This window comes from Mastigoproctus giganteus, chromosome 14 (genome assembly GCF_048544385.1).
Source record: "Mastigoproctus giganteus isolate SK-2022 chromosome 14, ASM4854438v1, whole genome shotgun sequence".
Classification (NCBI taxonomy): domain Eukaryota; kingdom Metazoa; phylum Arthropoda; class Arachnida; order Uropygi; family Thelyphonidae; genus Mastigoproctus; species Mastigoproctus giganteus.
Window position 1 is genome coordinate 107,803,693 of NC_143588.1, and position 26,240 is coordinate 107,829,932.

The following is a 26,240-nucleotide window of genomic DNA, read 5'->3' on the forward strand; positions in this document are numbered from 1 at the left end:
CATTTAATGTTAAAATAAATGTTAATATTTTCTGCAGTTTGTTTCGTATCTAAGTCAACATTAAATATTTTGAACAATGTCTTCAATTGTTTTAAAATCACTGAATCTGGTTTCAAAATCATCCACAACTTTCTCAATTTCAGAAACATATTTCTCACTATTAAATTTGAAAACGGGATATTTCTGTAAATGACCTTGCATATTTGCAAAATGATCGAATTTTTTTTTCTTTGAAATCCTTAGTCATTGCCAAAAATTGATATCTATATGCAGAAATATTACTAATCACGTCACCCACATTTTTATTTTTTCCTTGTAATTCCAAATTCAGATCACTTCATTTACTGATAAAATCTGCCAAAAAAAGTCAGATCACACAACCACTCTATATCTTGTAGTTGCTCATAATCATCACCCTTTGATCAACAATTTTTATAATGTCATTCAGCAAATTTCTAAATCTCTGTAGAAACTTACCCCGGTTCATCCACCTCACATCTGTGTGTAATATCAGATCTGGTTCATTTTCATCGAGTTGCATTTTGAAAAGTCTCCTATGAAGAGATTGCCCTCTGATTGAATTCATGATTTTGAAAGATATGTCCATAACACTTTTAGTATTTAATCTTTTGCTGACTAATACTTTTTTTTTTATTGGCACGTCGGCTTCTGTGGCCATAATGAACCTCCCAAAGTTTTTGCATTTTCTACTCTGAACCAAGCCCGAAGCGGGATTCGAACCGCGACCTTTGGGTTGCCAGGCAGGCTCTTTACCCACGCGGCTAGCCCGGTCGGCCTAACACTGGTTGGGGGATTCTACAGTGGTAACTCAAAAAATCTGGGAATTCATCATCCTTTTGGCACAATGCGATGAATCCGTTAAGATACCCCGTCATTGCTTTAGCTCCATCTGTTATTGATACGAACTTAAATGGTGGTAATTTTATTTTTTCTAAGGTCACTATTAGGTGGAAAATCCTATTGGTATTTACCATGGGTTGCGTTGAAGTGCCTTTCTAAATTTCTTCTTTTGGGTCTAACCACGGAAGCATTGCAAATCAAAAAACAACATTTTTCTTTTACCATTAAAAAAAGTATTCTAGTTCCGACTTTTGATGAAAATGATACGTTTTACTCTTTTTTGTAGTATCCATTTTAAATCAAAGGGTATTAAATTAACGTATAAGTACTGTCCATTTATTAATATTAAGTAAGCTAAATAAGAATTCGACACATACACTATGCTCTCCACAACATACCGTATTTCCCCATGTATAAGACGCACCTTAATTTTGGGGCCCGAAATTTGAAAAAAAAAAATGTATTACATAAAGTTATTGAACTCAAGTTTTATTCTTCATAAAATTCATACAACTCCTCATAACTTAAATTCAGCACTGTACGAAAATCTTTTCTGAGCCATTTCTGGGCAGAACGTGGCAAAACGTAACCTAATACAAATTTTTTTTGTATACCCGTAACAAGTGCGAAACAATGAGCGCAAAGACAACAAGCGCGAAGAAGCGGGAAATGCAAGTAAAAAAATCTACAACCACTGTATAAGACGCACCCAGTTTTTTTACCCCAAATTTTTCGAAAAAAGGTGCGTCTTATACATGGGGAAATACGGTAACTGCGTGAATTTTCACTAGACAAGCCTAGCGACTTCGCGGCGGCAAGAGTAGTCACGTAGTTCAACGGATTTGTAATAAGCATATGCAGGGACGCATAATAATAATATTTAGATTTTGACTAATCCGTTTTTTATATATATTTAAAATTCGTCGTGATCGATCGAAATTAAAGCCGCGATCGACCTGTTGGCCACCCCTGCCTTATAGTAATTGTTCAAAATGTCCACCTACAGGACATGCGAAGACGATGCCAAATTCATGGCATGTTTCGTATTGTCTCACAACCTGCCACAATTCGATTGCGGACAGTTTCCACATCAGCTACCGGAGTCGAATACACCAATAACTTTAAATGGCCCCACAAGAAGAAATCTAGTGGGTTTAAATCAGTGAGCGTGGAGGCCACCAGGCAGTTGGTCCACCTCTACCTAACCACCGACCAGGAAACCTTCGATTCAGGTAATTGCGGGCTAGGTGGCTGAAATGTGCGCGAACGCCCTCGTGCATGAAGGGTGCATGTTGATGAATGATCAGTGGCATGTCGTCCAAGAAATCAGGCATGTTGTGTTCCAGAAAGTTTCTGTACGCCTGCCCTGTGAGTTTGTAAGTACATGGGGCCCAAATAACTAATCACCAAACACACCCATCCAGATGTTTAGGCTGAACCGTTGTTGGTGACGTGATGGAAGAATTGCATGTGGGTTTTCCTCAGCCCGTACATGCTGATTGTGAAAGTTTTGGATTCCGTCTCGTGTGAGCTGTACTTCATCTGTGAATATCACTAAGGCTTCCTAAGTGAGGAGTTGTACCACACTGCTGCAAGAACCACTGACAAAACATTACTCGCGCAGGGTAATCTGCTGGTGACAAGGCCTATACCCGTTGCAGATGGTAAGGATAGAGTTGGTGTTCTCGTAACGCTCTCCAAATAGTCGAACATTGAACAGCCAGTTGCATTGCTGTTCTGCGTGTGCTGATTCCAGGAGTGGCATGCACAACATCAAAATCTCCTCCTCTACTTCAGGAGTCGTAGATCTTGGTCTTCCTCTGTCGGCAGCACGAGGTGTAAAGGTCCAATGTTCACAAAGGCGGCGATGGATACCTTCAAACGTTTTCCTGTCTGGATATCTTCGTTCTGGGAATCTTTCGTGGTACAAACGACGAGCCTCCAGAGCATTGCCGTCCGCCAAACCATACATAAAGTGCATATCCGCTTGCTCCTGATTTGAGTACATGGTCGGAATGGAAAACCACCAGATTCTGTCAGTACCTTGTGATGAAGGAAATTACCTGCGGGAGATAAGACATTCCGGTTAATAACTCGGGAACCAAGCATTTCAGGAACTATGTTGATATAAAATATTTTTATTGTCTACATATGGGGAACTCATCCCTGAAGTTATGCCGTGTATTTTTGAGACACCCTGTATAAAAAATAATGTATATAAATGTATATATAATTTATTTTTATATACAAAAAATAGATAGATAGATAGATTTCTATTCATAATTCTAAGAGTAAAAAACATGTTAAGTGAACTTGTTTTTACTCTTAGAAATTTCTAGATTCTGGTTGAAAATTTATTTCCAGGTGCTACTATTCTTTTAGTTTTATATCCATATTTCATTTTTTCTGCAATCTGTTGCTTGTAACCTTGCCTTTGTGTTATCTCAAGTTTCTTGCTCTATTTTAAGGCTGCTTACTTTTTAATATGTTTTCAAATATCTTTACTTTAACTATTAGAATAATACGTTATATGTCTCTAGAAATTTCTTTTCATCAAGTCCAGTTTTAATTCTTATTAGTTTAGTGTCAACTGTTCACAAGCCATTTTCTAAAAAACCCTTTTAATTCCTTGTAATTTTTATTTTTGGCTGCAAAATTTTATTTTAATTTTCATTTATTCTGATAACAATTTTTTTTATTCTCATTATTATTTGTGTTTATGCTTTTTACCCTTTGGCTTGAGTTTTACATTAGAAACGAAGACACAAGTTGCTATTTTGCTTGCCATCCTGCCTGTTGACACCTGATGAGAGGCTGATTTTGTATGTTGTGTGGCAACATCATTATTTTATTAATTTTGTAATTATTTCTCATTATGCATATTTTATTAGTTGTCTCTCTCACTTTCTTTCCTTAATTTTTTTTATATTGCTTTATTGTCCATGCTCTGCTTAGGTTTAGCATTTGCTGCCTTTGACTGCATTAGACTACTTCCCCATTTTAACGTTAAAAACGTTTTTACTGGCGTTATTCCAAAACTTTTGTAACGAAAAACCATCATGCGAAAAGCGTTACGAAAATTTATTCCAGTTTAATTTATCTTCTACTGGACCAAATTTAATGAAATTTTGCATGGAGCGTCATCTTAGCTCTGTACTAGAGGAAAAACTTTCAAACCTCTGAAAATTGCAGTAGTTTTTCCAGGATAGGAAAATATGAACATGTGATCAAGGAAATTTTCTCACATAAACAGGATAATATGGACGCATAGCATATGTTGGAAAGTAAGGAATTTAGAAACAGAAATATTAAGGTTTTAAGAAAGAAAAAAACTTTCCGAAACTGAGAAATGCGTTAATTCGAAAACGCATCTGGTTTAAAGTCACCTGGTGTTTTCAGATTGAATGTAATTTTTTTCTTTACAAATTCTGAGGCTGTTAAAAGATTTCTGCACATTTATGAAAACGTTCTTCAAATTGGACATGTCATCAGATCTTTCTATAAATACTACACGTAATGGAATAACCACAGATGGTGTATTTAGTCGTAAACTAAAATCTGTTCAATGTAAAAATTATATATCCTACTTTAGTCATGACAGACCAATACTTTCAGTAACCGATATGTAATTATTATTAATAAAATAAAAACATTGTTATATTATTATCCATGAATTTTATTAATATCTGAAAATTAAAACGTTTTTAACGACTGTCAGTGAGTCTTAAATGTAAAACACTTCAAATATGCTAGCGGCAGGACGAATTGTGTACCTGCTACAGAATTCTTCTATCTTCTTCCATTTTTTTATCTTCTTATTCTTATTCTATTCAACACAAAAGAAAATTACCTATGTATTTCCCTCACCAGCTAACCTTTGGATTTGCTCAAGCCTCAACAACCGCAGAGGAAACTTATTACAGCAGTTAACAACTCGTCGGATAAAAAGAAACCTCCTACAATCTGGTCTAAACCTCTTACCCCGTATTTGAATTTATGGCTCCTAGTTCAGAAAACATTTAAAGAGAACAGATTTAAGAAATGCAGCCTCAATAAAATTCAAATTGTTTTCCCCAAACTTTACAGCTATGACTGGTCATGGTTCGATTAATGCAAAGTTGCATGATTTAGGAATTACTGAAAGATCTAGACATTGCGGCGAAAGAGAATCATGGGAACGTATTATGTACAACTGTGAGGAGTACAGCGATCTACGAATTGAATTGGTATCTCGGGTTAGTAATGTCAATCTTATGGCAGAAGGCTGCGAGACAATTCTAGTTGATAAACAGGGGAACTTCTTGGCTTTCCAACTGCAATATTTCTTAGGCGGAAGACTCTTCTGCATCTGGAAGCCTTAGATTGGTAAAGCAGTATGGTGTATGCCGAATTACATAAAGTTCTGTGAAATCGTAGAGGCTTGTCTGCTATATCCACTGCAGCTCCTTGTGCTGAATTACCCAAAGTTCTGTGAAATCGTGGAGGCTTGAGTCTGCTTTATTCACTGCAACTCCAGCTCCTTGTGCTGGCATGTCTGTTCTCGGCAGCTCTTGGCGCTGACATTTCTATTCTCGGCAGCTCCTGGCTTTCAAACAGACTGTGAACAGATGTAGCTCTTTCCAATGAAGTTTGGACCTTGTCTGAAATTTAATTATATGTATATTTATTTTTATGTAATTTGATTATCTTCAGTTTGTTCATATCAATCTTTTTTGGTCATGGCAGGTTTTTTCCCTCCCTGTACTTGGGCAAACAGGAAAGGGAGTATATAAGAGTACTGCTATATTATGTGTAACTGACAGCGGGGTTGCCATTGGTTGGCTGGGACCGCTTTAAATAATAAATATCAATCTCAACAAGCGATTTTCTTACACAGGAGTGCTGTTGAGAGGATGTTTTCTGTTCGTTGCGCCATTCTCGATAACCCTTGAAACTGTGGTGCGTGAAAAGTTCAGAACTGCCGTTTCAGAGATGCTTTGTCCAGCACCTACTGCCATGCCACGTTCTAAGTCCGTTGGATCACTCCTTTTCCCCATTCTTGCTACGGTTTGTACGCTTAACTGATACTAGAAAGGTTCTGCTGCATTTATATCCACAAAAAATGGTCATGTGACTTCCAAAGTTGTGGGTCAAACCATTTGTGTGCACAGCAGGGGTGTACTTAATAAAGGGACGGCACAGTGTATATGTATATACATAAGTTAACATATTTTATAAATTGGTTCTAAAGAATTGAAAAGTGGAATAAAAATAAAGCATACCTTAACTATCATTAACAAGCTCAAAATGATAGAACAACTTGAAAATGGTGTTGCTGGAAAAAAAATAATGCTGAAGAATTTAATATTGGCCAACAGACTGTGTCAGAAATTAAAAAACAAAAACAATCTACAAAGACATTTGGTTTAAAATTCGATGTGGAAGCTGATAAAAGCAGTACATCAAATAGACATTAAAAAAGCCAAAAAAAGGGGTGTTGCTGGAAGGAGTTGTATTATTATTATTAGCCATATAGGGCAAGGAAGCCTGCTAACACCAGCCAAAAAAAAAAAAAAATTCTTTCCGAGTTACTCAGAGAGAGAGAGCGAAGCAGAAGGGAATCACCAAGAAACAGAAGAATGGTGATATCTGGCTCAGAACCCTGAGTGTGCCAAGCCCTACAAGGATTACATTTATCCATCGATAGATGGATAAATGTAGTCCTTTTAGTTTATAAATAAGGACTTTACAGTGATATTTTTTTATTTATTTTCATCAGCACTACCTATATATTTTTAATTAAATTTACCATATATTTGCGTTCTAAGTTTTTGTTCTTTTAAGGCTATTTTTTGCTTCACTGATCCCGATTATTGCTTAATCCGATTAACAAGAGTTTACTGTACATTCAAAAATGGGAAAATTTTAATATCTTAAATTAAAAAAAAAAAAAAGAATGTATGTACCTTGTACACACAAAAGATGATTTGATTTATGCGAGAACATCCTTGGCTTGGAACAGGTTACAGGGTTTTAGCAATGAAATGAATCCAAACACGTTTAACATTTTAAACTTTTTTTTCCCTACAATTTCACCAATTTGAGGTTTCAATTGATGAAATTTGAAGTTGTTCCAACCTCAAATTGATTAAATTGTCGAAATATTTCTACCATTTACTGCAGTAAGTGATTGATTTGTATTGTTGCATTCAGACTGAAGTAAAACCGATTGGTAACATTGTATGCTCACGCCAGCTACTTACTCTACCGAATCAACGTACAAGAGAAGCGAGACAGAGCGGAAGCAGATAAGTCACTTCATAAGCAGATCAGCATCATTCATAACTCTGAACAGCTAGAACTAAAGTTATAAACGATGTAAGCTTTTTTGCTCACACTCGCTACTTACTCTCCGAATCAACGTTAGTGACTGAGTTAGCGTCATTTGCATCTTGCATTTCCGTTACCAATCGGTTTTATTTCAGTCCGAAAAATTTAGTAGGAGCCACCAAAGACGTTTTCACATAAAAAAAAAATAAAAATAAAAAAAATAAGGACAAGGACATTTATTACTTTTAATCTGTCCGCAGCAAAGACAATTCAGTAATTAAAACGGATATAGTCAATAGTAGTAGAATAAGTTTTTAGTTCTGGGCTAACGAGTTTACTACCTCTTTTGTCGTTATTTCACAAGAGGATTGATTCCATCAGTCCTCAGGTACAATCTTCAATATTAGCTTCATAAATTTTGTTTCCTGCTTTCTGTTATCAAATCATTTAACACCCATTGGCATTAAAAAGACAGATGGTATTCCATCTCTAAAAATATTTTTGCATGTGAATGACAGGAGCTTTCTGTAAACCAAATAACTATGATGAGTATAATAAGCAACTGTACAGGCAAATACAATGGGCCTGCAAATTAGAATGTCTTATTGTGGAAGATTTTAACTTTCCAGATATTGATAGGACCTTATGAGTTCCTATCAATATCTGGAAAATATCAAGTTACCAGCAGTGATTCTTCATATAGAGGAATCTTTATGTAGAGGAACCTTAGATGGAAGTGATCATAATGTATTACTGTGGGATTTATTCAAACAAATATCTAATGCAGTGGTTTTCGACTTTTTTTTTATTAACAGCACCCCCTAAGTAATTTATTTTGCTTTGTGGCTGTTGTTGTCATTATTTGGGTTTTAGGAGAATTAGCAACTAAGACCATATTGCTCTGGGGATATGCGGTTGTCATTCCCTGACCTTTCCACATCCTCTGTATTTGGTGGTCACGGGCTTGAACCCTGGTCTAATCAAGAAGCATGTGCTATGCACTGCTGCCCCTACCCACCTGGCTACAGCGGTGCCTGTTTTGTGGCCTACTCAATTTTCTGACTGTTAGATCCGATTCTCTCTCTCTCTGTATATGTATATTAAAAAAAAACGTTACATGATAGTTATTACAATAATATAACTAACTATAAATAAAATTACAATTCATAATACAAATTATATATATATAATTTTATTCTTTATATAGAGATACTAAATAAACATCAATTATAGATCACCGCAAAATTAAAAAGTACCGTATGCCTTATTATAATGATATAAATATATAAATAAAAAAAAATAAAATAAGTTTAACTTAAACCCAAATTACATGGCACCCCTGCAATGTTGTTGCGGTGCCCTAAGGTGCGACAGCACCCCGGTTGCAAAACCACTGATCTAATGTGAAGAGTGAAGGGAAGGGATTTTGTTTTAGCAAAGGTCATTATTAATAGGCTCAAGACAATCTTTACACTCTTTTCGTAGGACCAACTAAGGTTAAACCCAAAGTCTGAAACGGTGCCGTCTCGGTGGTGGTATCCGCTGAGAATAAATAACAGTACTCTTCTCCACTGGTGAAGTGCTACTTATTCGAGGTAGTATAATACCATAGCAACTCGTGAGGACATTCACAATATAACATATAATCAAAACAATGCCAATTTAATTAATTAATTTAACCACTTTGGTAGATGGCTATGTTAAAATGATGCTTTTGCACTAACCTATATGTTAGTCATTCTACCTCGTAGCATGAGGCTTTTGCACTAACCTATATGTTAGTCATTCTACCTCGTAGCATGAGGCTTTTGCACTAACCTATATGTTAGTCATTCTACCTCGTAGCATGAGGCCTTTGCCCTTAAATATTTTATAGTCTATCTCACAATAATATATTGTGATCAATGTTGACTACTGCCTTCTTCACTAGAACATTCTTCATTCATCTAATTTATTTACTGTGCCCCTAGCTTTATTGTATAAAGAAGTATTGTGTGCCTGTTTTTGCTCTTAGTAACTCCAATATAGCACATATACAGGGTGTCTCAAAAATATTGGTACAAACATTTAGGGGAGGTAGGTAACATCTAAAGGAATGTGAATTGCTTAGGAACCCATAACCGGAAACGTCACTGTAAATCGGTACACGGCGCTGTTCATCAGTTCACGAGAGGGAAAATTTCTGGTTTACTCATTCAAGCAGTAGTCGCTGCACGAAGAGCATGCATCGATATACGAACTGTGAGCTGGCAGACATGCACCTAGTGTATGGATTAGCAGAGGGCCCAAACGGTGTGCGCCCCCATGCGGCACAATATCACCTCACAATAAATGTGTGCAGGTATGGTCGGTGACTGCTTAGTCGGCCCATACCTGTTACCATCCCGCATGAACTTCGCTAAATATTGGATCTTTCTTGAACAAGTTCTACCAGGGTTACTTGACGATGTTCCAGCAAATGTGAGACGCAACATTTGGTTTCAACATGACGGGGTTCCTGCCCATTATGGAAGGTGTGTTCGTGACCATTTGAACAGGCATTTTGGGCATCGATGGATTGGTCGTGGTGGACCCATTGCCTGGCCCCCACGCTCACCTGATTTATCGAGCCTTGATTTCCTTCTGTGGGGGCCCTCAAATCTATCGTGTATGAATCGCCTGTGGAGACGGAAATGAATCTCGTGGTGAGACTCATCTGCGCTGCTGCTACTGTCAAAGAAACTCCAGGTGTGTTCGACCATGTCCGCCAATCCATGCTGTGTCGGTGTCACGCATGCATTGCGTCTCATGGTGGAACCTTCGAGCATCTGTTCTAACATGAAATGCATCCATCTTGTACTCCATTGTTAATATTATGTCAAGTAAATGTTTGCCACTAATTACTGTCTTGTGTCATTTCTGCTTCTTGTGCCTCTGCTACTACTTTCCCGTGACGTTTCCGGTTATGGGTTCCTATGTGATTCACATTCCTTTAGATGTTACCTACCTCCCCTAAACATTTGTACCAATATTTTTGAGACACCCTGTATAATTCTAGTTCCATGTGGACTCTCAGAAGACCTTCTAATCAAACCAAGGCAATTACACACACCAAGAGAAGCAATACAAGAATCACTTCTATCTCTACTTATGACTTTCATTAACTACCTGTAAAAGAATAAGAGAAATTTACCTCAATATGATACATAGAACACTTCCATATAATACTCTCCAGAAATTAAAACGAAAACAATTTTTAAAAAAAAATCGAAAATCTTACATTACAGAAATAATTAAAAATTAAGTAAAAAATTGCAAAACGAATTTCCTTCCTTACAATGTGTAATTGATATTGAATTTGGACTTCGCAATGTTCCACAAAAAGATTTATTTATTCAATAAGTTAATATAAAAGAAATGCGAGTTCCTAAATTGAATACACATGACAGTTCAGCTTTATGTGAAATTCGGGAAAATAAAGACATTATTATTCAGAGAGCTGATAAAGGAGATACAGTGGTAATATTCAATAAACCTGATTATATTAATAAGTTAGAGTCAGTTGTATCGGATACCTCCACTTATCTTGATGTAGACCTGGCACTATTTACCAATTTGGTCAATCAACACAATAAAACGTTAAACACCTATCAAAAAATGAAGGCCAGAACCTACAACATTCCTGCACTTTTTGGTCAGGAATGTTGTATGTTTCCTATTCGGCCTATTGTTTCCTACAGAAACTTGGCATTTTCATCTTTGGACACACATGTATATAGAATTATAAAACCCTTTAGACAGGCAATATAATTTGGGATTAAGAACTACGATACACTATTTAATAACCTTAAGGACTGTAGACTTGGTAGTAATGATAATTTATTCTCACTAGATGTTACCTCGTTATATATGAAGGTAAACATTGAGTACACATTAGATATTCTTTGGGCTATGTTAAATAATAACTCGTTACCGATTAATTATACGAAGCGTCCTATTAAGAAAATTTTTCATTTAATTAAACTCTTAGTTGAAGCCAACTATATCACCTTTCGAGACAGAGTATACAAACAAATTTTTGGGTTTGCCAATGAGATTAAGCCTGAGTAGTCTAATATCAGAGATCTATCTCTCAACGATTGAACGTATACATTTGACACCTTTTTCTACCCCGTATCACATACTATGGAAGGTATTTAGATGTTGTTCTAATTATTACAGATAGTAGCACTTTCTGTATCCAAGACATTTTACATTTGTTTAATAATATTCATTCTAGACTGAAATTTACATTGGAAAGGGAGAATACGAATACTAAAAAAAATGCAATTCTTTCGTTAAATTAATTTTTTACTTAATTTTTTATTGCATTACATTGATTTTAAATTGTGTTCATTTGATTTTTAATTATTTCTTACTGTAATGTAAGATTTTCGATTTTTTTTTTTTTTTGTTTTTTTAATTGTTTCTTTTTAATTTCTGGATAGTATCATATGGAAGTGTTCTACGTATCATACTGAGGTAAACTTCTCTTATTCTTTTACAAATATTGATATCAATGTAGCATGTATTGAGCATTATAGCTCTGGTTCATACTATTAACTACTTGTGCATTTAACTTACTGGGAGTTTTTTGAATCACTTAATATTGCCTCATATATTCCTGCATTTCAGTATATTTTGCACATTTCTTCTATTGTACTTTCTAGGGAGCTGTAATTTTGTGTGGCTGTATGAAATTCAGTTGTCTAATCAAAGGAATAAATATCAATATTTTCAACACATACTGTGTTACAAATAGGTATTATTCTGTATATTTGTTACTGTGCTCTGTAACTTTTTGTGCAGTTGTAAGGTTTAAGCTTTGCCCATTGCTAAAATAATATACAGTATGTTAATTCAAGCAAAAATCAAGTATTACTTCAGAACTCAAACTTAACCAATCCAAGTTATTAAATTGAATGACAGAGAAGTTACAAAAAAGTATATTTAAAAAACATAGTTTGAGAACACATGGAAACGATTTATAAATATATCTTTGTGAGCTGAATTTGTATAAGATATATTTGTACAAATATATCTTATTATTATTATTATTATTATTACTAGCTATATGGTGCAAGGAAGCCTGAGGCTTATGCTGCACCAGCCAAAAAAAAAAATTCCTGAGTTACCCTGAGAGAAAGAGAGTGAGTGTGTGTCAAAAGGGAATCACCAAGAAAGAGAAGAATGATGATATGTAAAAAAAAAAAAAAAAAAAATATATAATACTATTTTCTAAATTGCATAATTTATTAGCCAAAATTTACATATTAAATTTTATTATTACTTGTATAAAGATTACTTTTATATGACCAAATGGTATTAGCTATACAATCAGTAATGCTAACTACCATTAAATATTGACTATATTAAAGAAGCATAGTATAACTTATTTTTTGTACATATTTAAATAATCAAAGCAAAACAAATTTTTCCCTATAAGGAATTTCTCTCTTGTTATTGCTGTCAAAAAAAAAAAAAAAAAAACAATTGTAAAAAGCCAATATGCTCTAAAGCAGTTTGTCTAGTGAGAATGTCTTTAAAATAATGTTAATATCCTCAACAATTACAGACAGCTTTTGTTGTATTCCATTAAGAACTGTAGCATTATGTTTGAAATTGTCTCTCCTCTTCTAATAAGTGTGAATGTTTTCTTTGCCGTTTACTGCACATTCAACACGAGTGTGGTCTTCCATTAGTATGTAACAAAATTATTTACCTCATTTCAGAAATAATCTCCAACGTATCTTAGAAGCAAAGAATCTCTATTGGGAGTGAACTAATAAATGCTTTTTCAGATAATCTGATCTTGAATATGACTTTCCACAAATTTCACAAGGAAACTGTTTCTCTGAAGTGTGAATTAATAAATGTCTTTTCACAGAAGCTGAGTGCGAAAATTCCTTGCCACATATTTCACAAGCATGAGATTTCTCCCGAGTGTGAACATTTAAATGCGTTTTCATGTTACCTGATTGAGAAAATGACTTCCCACATACATTACAAGAGAAAGGTTTCTCCTGAGTGTGAACCATTAAATGGTCTTTCAAACATTTGGATCGTGAAAATACCTTACCACATATTTCACAAGCAAAGGGTTTTTCCCCAGAATGAACTACTAAATGTTCCTTCAGATAAGCCATTCTTGCAAATGCTTTGCCACATACTTCGCAACAGAACAATTTCTCCTGAGTATGAACTTTTAAATGTAGTTTTAGATTAGCTGACATTGAAAATGCCTTACCACATATTTCACAACAGAAGAGTTTCTCCTGAGTGGTGTGAATTAATAAATGTCCTTTAAGTGTATCATATCTTGAAAATGCCTTGCTACATATTTCACAAAGAAAGGGTTTCTCCTGAGTATGAATTCTTATATGACGTTTTAGACGAGCTGAGCGTGAAAATATTTTGCCACACATTTTGCAAAATGGGACTTTCTTCTTTTCAAGCACAGACATTTTTAGATTGTTAATTTGAGCATTTAAACTGCTGGTAATTATTACTTGCCAGTTACGAATTGTTTATATATCTTTATTCCCTATGTTTACTTCTCTTTTCCATATTAAACTAGATAGTAAAAATAATTTATTGTCCTTGCTGAATCTGAAAAATATAAATAAAAGAGAAGAGATGAAATGGTTATACATGCACAGCTCACACAAAGAAGATATACAGATGAGTCATGTTACTTTACACTTTTAAAACACTATCTTTATATCTTTCATTTACATATTTCTGCTAATTTATAGATGCAATGACTATATAAAGAAAAAAGAACTTTAATAATGATGAAACTTTTATATAAACTTTATATTGCAACTCTTATTTAGGGAGAATTGTCAAAACTTTGACTCTGCTCCACTATCTGATAAACCAAGAACTTACAAAAAATTAAACAATCTGAGAATAATTGGAATATATTGCATTTTCTTAGAAGTTGCAAAGTTTTAAATGAAACTGAAGAAAATGCTAAGTGAACAAAGCTCCACACAGCAGGCCTCAAAAGTCAACATAATGGTTATCACCTAGAATAAAACATTTTCCTCACAGAAAATGGAATATGTTGAGAATGTTATCCACTGAACAGCAGTGTTAATACTATAAAATAGTATTTATTGGGTGCACAATTAATAACATATACAAACTGAAAGTACAAAATTTTTAGAGATCTAAACTGAAAGTAAATTAGATGCTCCTGAGGTGGTTGTTTGTTGAAGGGAAAATAAATTTTTTGGAATGAGGGAATTGTCACTACAGAAACATGCCTACCCTAATTACAGGGAAGGGCTGCACATCGGTAGTATGCAAAATGTGGTTTGTGTCTTTCCATCCCTGTATTAATTTACATGGGCAATTCTGGAACAAAAATCTGCAGATAAAGGAACCACTAGGTAGCAGTGATCACAGTGTACTGATGTAGGATTTACAGCCACTCCCCAATTAACATAAGGATTGCATTCTGCAGAACTCTACATAAGTCAGAATTTCCCCCATGCTTGTGGAGCGCTCGCAACTGTGTTCGCTCAATTGATTGAATCAAAAAAGAAATGTTCAACGAACATGTGAATAGAATTATTTATTGTATTTATTCAATTTACATTTTCTTAAAAGTTTATCTCATGCGCAGGAAAAATTACAAAAGCATGCAATTTAAAAATTATAAAATTACAAAAGAGAGAGGAGACAGGCATAACATCAGTAAGTTTTACCTCTCAAGCATCGTTAAGTGCATTGATAATTTGACATGTTCTTTCATATATGCACTGTCCTTTAAAATAGTATTCACTGTTGAAGCAGCGAGACCTAATTCCATTACAGTAGATGACAAACTTTGTTCTGCTTTGTACTTGTTAATCATTTTCATCTTCATTTCTAAATCAATTTTGTTTCATTTCCTGGCACTGCCGCACTTGCACTTTCCATTGTTCCCTTTCCCTTCATCATTGTAATATGCAAATAGGAATGAAGAGAAATTTCTGAAAATTTGTTTTTTATATGATTGAAGATTTCAGTGAAGGGGAACACATTTCACCATAATACCGAAACATAAAAACCCACAGAATTCCAGTTATCAGGATTATCGCAAATGCAATAAGATTGAGTTTACTACCTGTTTATAATAGATTGCGCTAACAGAAAAGCCCAATAAACTGGAAAATGCAAATTGTTTTTATTGTTTTTTGGTCGTGACCTCCAGAAACGTGCTTTAGAAAAATATCACAAAGGTGTTAAAAATTGATTCTTATAATGGAACATATGATAATGATAAAAGTGCAGTGCAATTTCCATTATAAATATGATCTTTTAGAGAGATAAATAGCTTAGTATCATCATCTATCATCGTTCTGCTATTCCATGGGTCGACGTATGAAGCCTCGCCACCATGTCCTGTCCGTGTACTTCTCTCCATTGTTGATTTCACTCCAATTTCTTCCTCTTTTAATGACATCAGTCTTTATCATGTCCTGCCAACTCATTCTTGGTCTCTCCCTTGGTCTTTTGTCCCTTAATTGTAAATCAAATTCTTCTTGGCAAACACCTCTCATTCATCCTCTTGACATGTCCAAACCACTTCAAAAGGGACCTTTCAATCCTGTTCTGGAGTTTTTCAATCTGAATTAGCTTAGTAATATTGCAAAATTTTCAACTTCCAAGGACTTGGAACGAATTACAAAAAAAAAAAAAAAAAAAAAAAATGATATGTTACTGGGTTCACATTACGATATTTTCACAATCCTCCATTTATCCCTACAGGTGCAAAATACAATTCCACATTTTTTTTCAGTTTGAACTAGCTGACTAAAACTTATGTAAAGTTGAATTTGCATAAGTCAAGTATTACATAAGTTGGGGAGTTCCTATACTTGATGAAACTACTATTAGGGGTAAAGGGAAGGGTTTTTGACTATGGTGGTCTCAGACAGTTTTTAAATTACAAACTGTGGAACCAACTGATGATGTTACCAACAACAAATTCTAAATGTGAAGCATTCAAGGAAATAATCTTGGAAGCTACTGAGCTTTTCATACCAAGTAAGAAATACTGTTCAAGATTTAGGCCTAAATAGATGTCAGATGAACTTTGCATGGGACGCATATCAATTATTATCAGGTGACACAGAAGCCTATGGTAGATACAAACTACTCTATAATCAAGCCACAGGAGAAGACATTTTACGAGAAATCTTTGCAAAGATGCAAAGAAAATCATCAAAGAATTCTTTCCTTGTTTAAACTCAAGAAGGAAGGGTATGCACATCACATTGATCCACTTGATAACAATGGTTCAACTGTTGACGATCCTGCTCAGGTAGCTGACAAACAGAATGAGTATTTCCATCTACATTCACACATGAGGAGTTCTGCAGAAAAGGGAAGACCAGAAGTTTATCCAACTGCAATAAGAAGCTAATTGACTTTATAATAACTGAGACAAAATTGGAAGTGAAATTGTTGAAGTTTAACATAAGAAAGGCACCTCAGGTGCCTTTCTTATGTAAACTTCAACAATGAGATATATCCAGTTATGAGGGAGGCACCAAAGAAGTAAGCACACCCATACCCATAATTATAAGAGCATCTTTGGACTCAGGGGAAGTCCCTACAAACTGGAGATGTGCAAATGTGTCCCAATTGACATATAGGGATCAAAGGGTGACATGAGTAATTGCAAACCTGTTAGTTTAACTTCTGTTCCGGGGAAAGTAATAGAGTAACTGATTAAAGAAGCAATCCAGGATCATCTAGACAAGACAGCAGCTATAGTTCCCCTTAACAAGCACATGCTTGTTAAGGGGAAACTTGTCTGACCAATTTTATTGGATACTACAATGTGGTTACAAAGAAACTGAATGAAAAAAAAATGATTTTGATATCATATACTTAGATTTCAGGAAAGCTATTGATACCGTTGCACTTGAAAAGTTGCTGTACAAATTGGAGCAGTGTAGCATTTAGGGAAAGTTGCTAGTATAAAGGAATGGGTGAATTCGAGACAACAGAGTGTGGCAACCAATGGACGTTCCTCTTCATGGAATAATGTTATTAAAGAAGTCCCCCAGGGTTTGGTGTTTGGCACATTAGTGTTTTCTTTATTTATCAATGATAAATATAGACAGATCCGGTTGCAAATGATACCAAGGTTAGAAAGGTTGCTAATGATGGTACCAATGGTATGTGGCTACAACCAGATCTAGAAAAGTAAGGCAGATGGGCTGAGAAGTGGTAACTGAAATTTGACAAATGCATAGTACTGCATATGGATAAAATTTACCCCAGGGTAACACAAGAATTGTGCGGTACTACACTCAGACTAGTGGAGAATGAAAAATCTGGAGGTAATTGTGCCATCAGATATGAAGTTTTCAGAGCAGTGCAGACAGGTTGCAAGAACAGGTAATAGGGCCTTGACAATGATATACAGAAACCTTACTAACAAGGATAAGGAGGTGATTATCCCCTTGTACAAAGCAATGGTCCAGCCAAACCTTGAATATGCATATAGATATGGAGGCCTCATTTTAGGACAGATGTAGAGCTGCTGGAATGAGTACACAGAAGGGCAATGAGATTAGTGAGGGAAACACAAAGGGTGCGATTACCAATAATGGCTTAAGTTCTGCAAATTGCAAGGTCTGGAGACTAGGCACCTGTCAGGTCATCTGATTGAGGTGTTTCAGACTTTGAATGGTTTGAGCAAGCTCAATGCTGATGGGATTCTTTCTCTTGCTCAGATGCACTTGAGGGAGCATAAATTCAAATTGAGGAAAGACAATTGCAGAATTTATGTACGGAAAGTTGCTTTTAGCCAGAAGTGGTTGATTTCTAGAACAATCTGTCATCTGTCTTTGTTGATAGTTTAAATAAATTCAATGAAGAACTCAACAAACTTTTGGAGCAAATGGAGAGGTGAATGGGAAGTGTGTTTTTTTTTTTTTTTTGGCTGATGCTATATATACTTGCTTTCTTGCATCAATTCCACTACTAATGCTAATGCTAAAAGAGGAAAAGGTTAAGGTGATATCAGTTCCTGGGAAACTGATTTATGACGATGTGCTAACTGGCAGTGATATGGCAGTATACAATTTTATAGCTATAATGTTTAAACGAATAAAAGCACACATATTATGGGACAGTTCTCCATATAATTTGCTAGTTCATCCAAATTACCAGATAGTTGACTGTTGTTTTGTAAACAGATCACAAGTTTTCAACACTCGAATGCTGGAAATTAACCTTATCTTCAAAAAGCATCATTTTGAAATATTGTTTCAATAGTCTCTAGACCTGATTAATGTTTGCACAATGCATAAATGGCAGAAACTTGCATCAAGTCATTAGTGTCAGTCAATGTTATGCAAAAACTTAGCACCACCATGTACCCGACAGTAAAAAGAATACCACACCTTGTATATATCATATGAAACTTTTAACATTTATAGCTTTACTTGGGACAATAGTAAGGAAACGCTTGCTGCAATAGGCCAGAAATCTCATTGCATCAACTGCTATTTGGAGCAGTTGCAACCTTGGCTGCAAGAGTCAGTTCATAAATGTGATGAGAAATTAATTCCAATTTAGGAGACTAAAGCAAAGTTAAATCGTAAAATGAACACAATCAGTGGACTAGTGAAATCTGCAAATCTGATGAATTCGAATGTAGGTGATCAAATATAGAGAGTACTGTCGAAGGCAAGAAGGGAACAAAAGAAAATGGAGTCACTGGCTCAGACTGGCTTTGCCCTTACAGAAATGGTCCAGAAGCCTGGACTCTAACCTGGAATCCCAGAAATACTCCAGTTTATGGGTACAACTCTGCACTTCCACAAGAAAGAGAGGAAGAAGGCAGTGATTGGCAGGTGAAGGCACCTCCCACTCAATGCTTTCCCCTCTCCTCACCGGCACGTTACAGGTGGATGTTACATGACAACACAATATATCGGAGCTGAAATGAAGAAAAAGAAATGGCAATAAGGAGCAAAAAATAGGTGACTATAAATGCAAATTTTAGCCCAAATTTTTTAAAACAAGTAGCACAAATTAAACCCCCAGAAACAGCCATTGATACATCTCGCTTGTACATTACTAGACAATTTCGAGTACATTAACAATGAGAATTGCTCATGCACATCTACAAAAATGCTTTTTCTTTTATTTTTGCGGGCTAAAAAACTCCCGCTTTTGTGACTGTACTTTACTAGATGATTCCACATGCATGAGAATTGCTCATGCACATGTACGAAAATGCTTTTTTTTTTCTAGGGTTGCCACCCCAGACCACTGTAGCTGTGGGAGTGGCTGTCCCCACACTTCTGCTGTCAAGAGAACTATATCAAGAGAATTTTACACAAACAACTAATACAATAACTGTAAAAACAATCAAATTGTAAAAAAACTACTTGAATACAAAGTAAACTCGCCTCAGAGAAAAATATCCGAGAGCAGCACAATGGTGACGACTAAACCTCTAATTTCAATAGCACAATAATGATTAAACAACATGACAAAACAAAGCTAATGATAATTTTGCATTTACCACTAAAATCAGAAATGAATTTGCATCCAATCAAACAATCAGAAAGGCAAATTACACATTCAGAGTAATCAGGAACTCACAGAACTCAACTGTAAAATCACTCCATTCTTTGGCCACACCAGCAACGTAGTGACAAAGTGACAAGGTATCCCCATAAAATGCAGTTAGCGGAAATATATTTTTGACATTGTGCTACCTGGCTGTGATATGGCAGTATATACTTTTATAGGTATAATATTTAAATCAATAAAAACACATATATTACAGGTTTTGATTTGCTGGTTCATATCCAAATTCGCAGACCGATTAAAGTTTGCACAATGCATAAGTGACAGGAACACCCATCAAATCATTAGTGTCCGTCAACTTTATGAAAAAAATTAAGCGCCACAATGAACCAAACAGTAAAAAGAATACCACACCCTGTATATATCATATGAAACTTAACATTTTATTGTTTTACTTCGGATAATAGTAACGAAACCCTCACTGCAAAAAGCCAGAAATCTCATTGCATCATACGCATGGTCGAAATAGCAGTTGAAGCCTTGGCCGGGACAGTCAGTTTGTAAATGTGATGAGAAATTAGTTCCAATTTAGGAGGCTAAAGCAAAGTTAAATCATAAAATAATGGATTCAGTGGAATAGGGAACTCTGCAGAGCTCATGAACCTGAATATAGGCAACCTAAAATAGACAGTGCCATCCACAACTAGCAAGGGAACAATAGAAAATGGCCTCACCAGCTCAGACCAGCTTTGCCCATACAGAGATGGGAGAAGCCTGAACTCCAATCGAGGATCACGTTTGCACAAATGTCCGGGCCTGAGAAGCATACCTGACTTCCATCTTCCCCCATAACCTTGAACACAACTGCTTGGAGACAACAAACACACTCATCTCAATTACCAGTTAATCTTTAGAATATAGTGCTCTCTGCGACAAGGACTAGCTCCTATCTGATGGCTTTCTTCTTGGTGATTGGACACACTATTCCAAATTTGAAACCAGCAGCAAAGGTGGTGAAAATCATTTCCCAATTTTAAAGCAGTACCGGAGGGAGGAAATCTATCCGATTTTGAATAAGTGTCAAAGGGAGGTAACATTGTTTCTGCTTGTGTTCAGTTTATGCTGTCACGTGATTCAAGTCATGTAACAAATTTTTTGCCATCAGCCGAAGGTACCAGTTTCTATGGATGCAAAAACTGGAGGACAACCAACGCCAACACAGAGCGAGCGGCAGTTGTCACTTGATCAAATTCCCATGCATCTTTGCAACAAGCAATAGTGGCAAGGTAGTGGTGAAGCTGTGGTACCAGTTTCTACGGATGCAAAGATTACAGGAGAATTACGTAGTGCATTCTGAAAAATGATCAGTTATCTGTTTAAATTTTATATAATATCTTTAAAAAAAATGTTACAACATTCCATGTTTTTGTACAACAAAGTGAATTGTAAAAAGACAGTAGATTTCTCCTATTTATACACGAGTAAATTTACCTCTTATGGTCCCATGACAGGCAAATTTATTCACATGTATATAGCAGGTAAATGGGAAAAAGCTGCACAGGACAGTATAAATTGTATAAGTTGTACAGCCTTGTATAAAAATTCCTCTTGAAGAAATCGCAATTTATTAGCTTTATTAGCTCTGTGCATGACTGAAGTGTTTTACACATATCAATTTACGTAAAAAAAAATTACAAATTCAGCAGCAGAAGACTCATACATCTGGAAAAAAAGAAGACAATTACCAAATGCATTTTTAATTTGACATTTAAGAATTTTGAATAAGCTGAAATCACAGCTGAAGATGCCAATCACGATACCCATTCTGGCAAGCTTTACATCCAACCAGTCTTTTTTTTTTGCATGAATAATCATCAATCATCCTGAAATTAAGTTGGAATGTCAGATATGGATTTAGTCTTACCCATTTTTTTATTTGGAAAAGGTTTCTTTTTTCCAACCTGTGTTATAGTTTTTTCTGTCTTCAACTTAGCTAGTACCTTTTTGTAAGGTAACACTGTTGCCAATCATCTTTTGTTTTGGTTTCATTCCATATCTATCAGTGCGAAATGCAGAATAGCCATTTTCTGATTATCTGCCTGGCCACTTTGGTCACATGGCTGAATGATCACATGATTGTTTTGTAAATGACATCAATGATGTAACTTACAAACCCCTTTCTAAAGCAGATGAAAATATTAACTTCATTCAGTCATTCTGGCGAAAGGAATTTTTAGTACAATTCTTGAAGTTGTCACTGCATTAAATTATGTGTAATATCCAAGAGGTGTATGTTCATTATTAAATGTTAGTCACTATTTCAAAGAGCGGAACTGATAGCCAATCAAATCACAATTCATAATCCTTTCTGTAGTTTTTCACTTTTTACCATTTTTAAGAAAAAAAAAAAAAAATAGTAAATAGTATTAGTAAGAAAATAAACACAAAAATAATTCTCTGACTGATTTTCCACTTTTTTTGCAATTTTTATGCATTTTTACACAGAGGATTATGAATTTGATTGGTTACTAATTAATGGTCATTTTCTATTGACTTGGTTTGGATGAAAAAGAAGCACACCATGAACCTTCAGAAGAGACATGACTATGTTTTGTTTTTTGTTTTTTTTAAGATGCTACTTTGGAATTAGTGACTAATTTTTAATAAAGAATATACACTCAGTAGGATAGCAAGGAGAGGTAGTCTGCCCCGGGGTGCTACCAAGAAAGCCATCACTTGAAAATACAAGAAGTATTAACTTTAACAAAATAATTTCAACTTTTTTTAAAAATTTATCTCTGTCCACTTAAATTTACAGTTGTTAGTTGACCATTTTTACCATTTAATTATGACACAATTTAATTATCGACAAGACATTGATTTTTATATTAACTGACTGTGACTGTAATGCTTGCATTTAAATTTTTGCTATGTTATTAAGGCACATAAAACTGAGGATAAAAACAATATTCAACCTTTAAAAATGCATTTAGTTTAAGCACATTTTTTTTTACAAAGTTTTCTTACAAGTCATTAAGTTAGCATCACATTTTTGGCAAGCAATTTTAATCTCATTTACAAATGAGATTAAAAATAGTAGCCAAAATATAAAACAAGCTAAATATTTTGGAATTCTATTTGACAGTACACCACACATAACCCACACTGACCAAATGTGCGAAGTAATTAGATATGTTCACATTGTAGGTGACAAGGTTGAAGTGAAGGAGTCATTTTTAGGTTTCTTCTCCATTGTTGGAAAGACTGCTGCCGAACTCACAAAAGAAATTTTGAATAATATAAAAAAGGATGTACTGGATATAAATCTGTGGCATGGTCAAGGCTAAGATGGCAATAATGACAGGAATTTAAGGAAATTAATCCCAAAGCATTTGTTAATGCCCTGTGCAAACCACTGGTTAAATTTTTTCAGAGTGCGTCCATTTGCAAGCATTTCGTCATGCTTAATCTTCTTTGGAAAACCTTTATTCTTTCTTTTCAGTCTCTCCACACCATTGGGAAATAATAAAAAAACATACAGTCAAAAAACAGTCAAGACTTGCCCAGACAAGGTGGAGTGCACAATATGAATCTGTAAATATGGTGAAAATGAATTTTGAAAAAATTACTTCTGCTCTACAAACACTGTTCAAACCACAAGAGAATATAGATACCAGAGGGACTGCTGAAATTTTATTATCATTCATATGAGATTTTTCTTTTCTAAGTTATCTTTTTTTCTGACACAAAATTCTACAAGAATAACCTTACACAAAACTATTTACAAACAGGCAGAATAAGCCTGGAAAAATGTGTTGTACAGCTTCTCTGTACAGCTGAAAATTATTCATTAATGAAAAAAGAAATAAAATTGTAGAAATGGCTCTTCAATTCCAAAATACTACTTGTGCGGAAATCGGCATTTCAATAGGAAGAAGAGGAGCAGAAAGAATAAGGATAGAAAAAACAAATGCCAAGAGAAATTACAAAGGATGCTGGACTATCACTGCAAGAAAAATTAAAAAGAGCTATGTATGAATGCCTGGATAGGTTTCGTCGTGAATTGGAGGTTCGTTCGAAAGCAATGGACAAAATTCTTTCAACACTTGCCATTATTCAACCGCATAATTTGGTTGTTGTGAAGAAAGAATATGAAAAGCTTATTTCAAAGCCGACCAAAATTTTGACGAATTTTGTCATGAAGAAATTGTATTAGAAATTGACTGACTGAGACGTCACTTAAAAGCTGCAAAAATAACTGTTGAGGAAGCAAAACAGTGGGCATTATAGTTAGGAAAGAAAGCTACATGGTTGTTTTCCATTAAGGTTATTATTATATTAAAACCACTCTTATACCACATGAAAATTAATAATATAATTTTCACATGAAAATTAATTAGGCTGTTCGCCTACATTAGCGTTAGCAAAGGCACATGATGCAAGAAAGCAAGCTTATATAGCATCAGCCAAAAAAAACACCCTTATTTCACCCATCCACTCACTCCAAATGTTTGTCAAGTTCTGCCTCGAATCTATTTAAGCTATTAACTTCTACATAGACAGATGGGAGTTTGTTCCAGCAATCAACCACCCGCTGGTTAAAGACAAACTTCCGCACATCTATCCTATAACTGTCTTTCCTCAATTTGAATTTATGCCTCCCTGGCGATTATTCTGAGCAAGAGGAAGAATCCCATCAGCATTGAGATTGCTCAAACCATTCAAGGCTTTATACACCTCAATCAGATCACCTCGCAGGTGCCTAGTCTCCAGACACTGTAAGAACAACCCTTTGTTCCATTCACTAATCTTGTTGCCCTTCTCTGTACTCGTTCCAACAGCTCTACATCCTTCTTAAAATGAGGCCTCCAGACCTGTATACAGTACTCAAGGTGTGGCCTGACCATTGCCTTATACAAGGGGATAATCACCTCCTTATCCCTGATAGAAAAATTCCTGTATATCATTGACAAGACACCACGAGCTACTCTTGCAGACCGTCTGCACTGCTCAGAAAACTTCATATCTGCCTGCACAATTACCCCAGGTCCTTTTCATTCTCTACCACTGTCAGTGTGGTACCACAGAGTTGATACGTTACTCTGGGATTACTTCTTCCCATATGTAGTACTTTACATTTGTCAATGTTAAACTTCATTTGACACCTCTCAGCCCATCTGCTCAACTTTTCTAGATCCTGTTGCAGCAGTGTACTGTCATTGGTATCATTAACAACCCTGCCAACCTTCGTATTGTCTGCAAACTTGGACAATAAGCCTGATATACCATCATCAATATCATTTATAAATACAGACAACAACAATGGACCCAACACTGAACCCTGAGGGACTCCACTAATAACATAAGTTCACAGAGAGCAGTGTCCACTGATTACCACTCTCTGTCTTCTCCCACTCAACCATCCCTTTATCCATAGCAGCAATTTGCCTCCAATGCCACACTGCTCCAATTTGTGCAGCAGTCTTCCATGTGCAACAGCATCAAAGGCTTTTCTAAACATTACTATACATTAGGGTGACGTTTCAGGTATCTTACCAATACCCATCATCAGAGCAAGCTGTTCGGCAAACAGAAAATAAAAGGATTACAAATTTGAATGATTTGGAATATTACAATTACAATTTGCCAATTATGGTTCTAAAGTATTAAGGTTTGAATTGCCGTTACAATAGAAAACAGGAAATCTAAGGTAAATTAAAAAGGGATTAAATTCTTACCTGCTGACAGACTCCTCCTGCTGATGCTCCAGAAAACTGATGTGCATACAGGCAAGAGGCTGTTAGCAGTTAATTTATAGAAAGTTTAACTCCAATAGGATAGTGCCTAGTTTTTATTCTATATCCAGGGATCTTAGAAGCCTGAGGTGACCTTTGCTCCCATACTCTTGCCATCAGGGTTGGTATGCAGGCTGGTTCAGGATCTTACCGATACCTATCATTAGACCATGCTTCTGTTTCGGGTAGAAATATCTAGTCTATTTTCTTTTCCTGGTTGTTCATTCCTTCTATTTGAATTTTCTGTATATTGCTTTCTGAGGTCCCAAACAATTTTGTGAATTAGTGGGAAGAAGTCGCGAATGAGGACTGTAGTTGGTCTGTACCTAGATCCAATATAGTTAGGGAATGACGCTACGTGGCTGTAAAGCTGTTTTCCATTAAGGTTATCATCATATTAAAATCACTCTAATATCACGTGAAAAATAATAATATTCAAACAGCTTGCCCTGATGATGGGTATCAGTAAGATACCCAAAACATCACCCTAATGTATAGTAATGTCAGCAAACAGAATAATAAACTATATTATTAATTTTCACATGGTATAAGAGTGGATTTAATATAATAATAACCTTAAGGGAAAACAGTGGACAGCTTTGCAGTTTGTAGAGTTTATTATAAAGTAGAATTTTTTTGGAATCTTTGCTAATCACCCCCAGGGGCTCACATCTGGTGAGTATGGGCTTGGCACACCCAAGGTCCTCA

The 26,240-nt window shown here is 35.4% G+C and overlaps 1 protein-coding gene across 1 annotated transcript in view; it reads right to left on the bottom strand.

The window, feature by feature from the left end:
- The window catches only part of LOC150075512 (terminal uridylyltransferase 7-like), an 8,807-nt gene extending 1,509 nt beyond the window's left edge, over positions 1-7,298 (bottom strand). Inside the window, exon 1 of the mRNA XM_090388523.1 lies at positions 7,250-7,298. Within this exon, the coding sequence (XP_090244649.1) occupies positions 7,250-7,298 (49 nt within the window). The remainder of the gene's footprint in view (positions 1-7,249) is intronic.
- Positions 7,299-26,240: the final 18,942 nt, after the last annotated feature.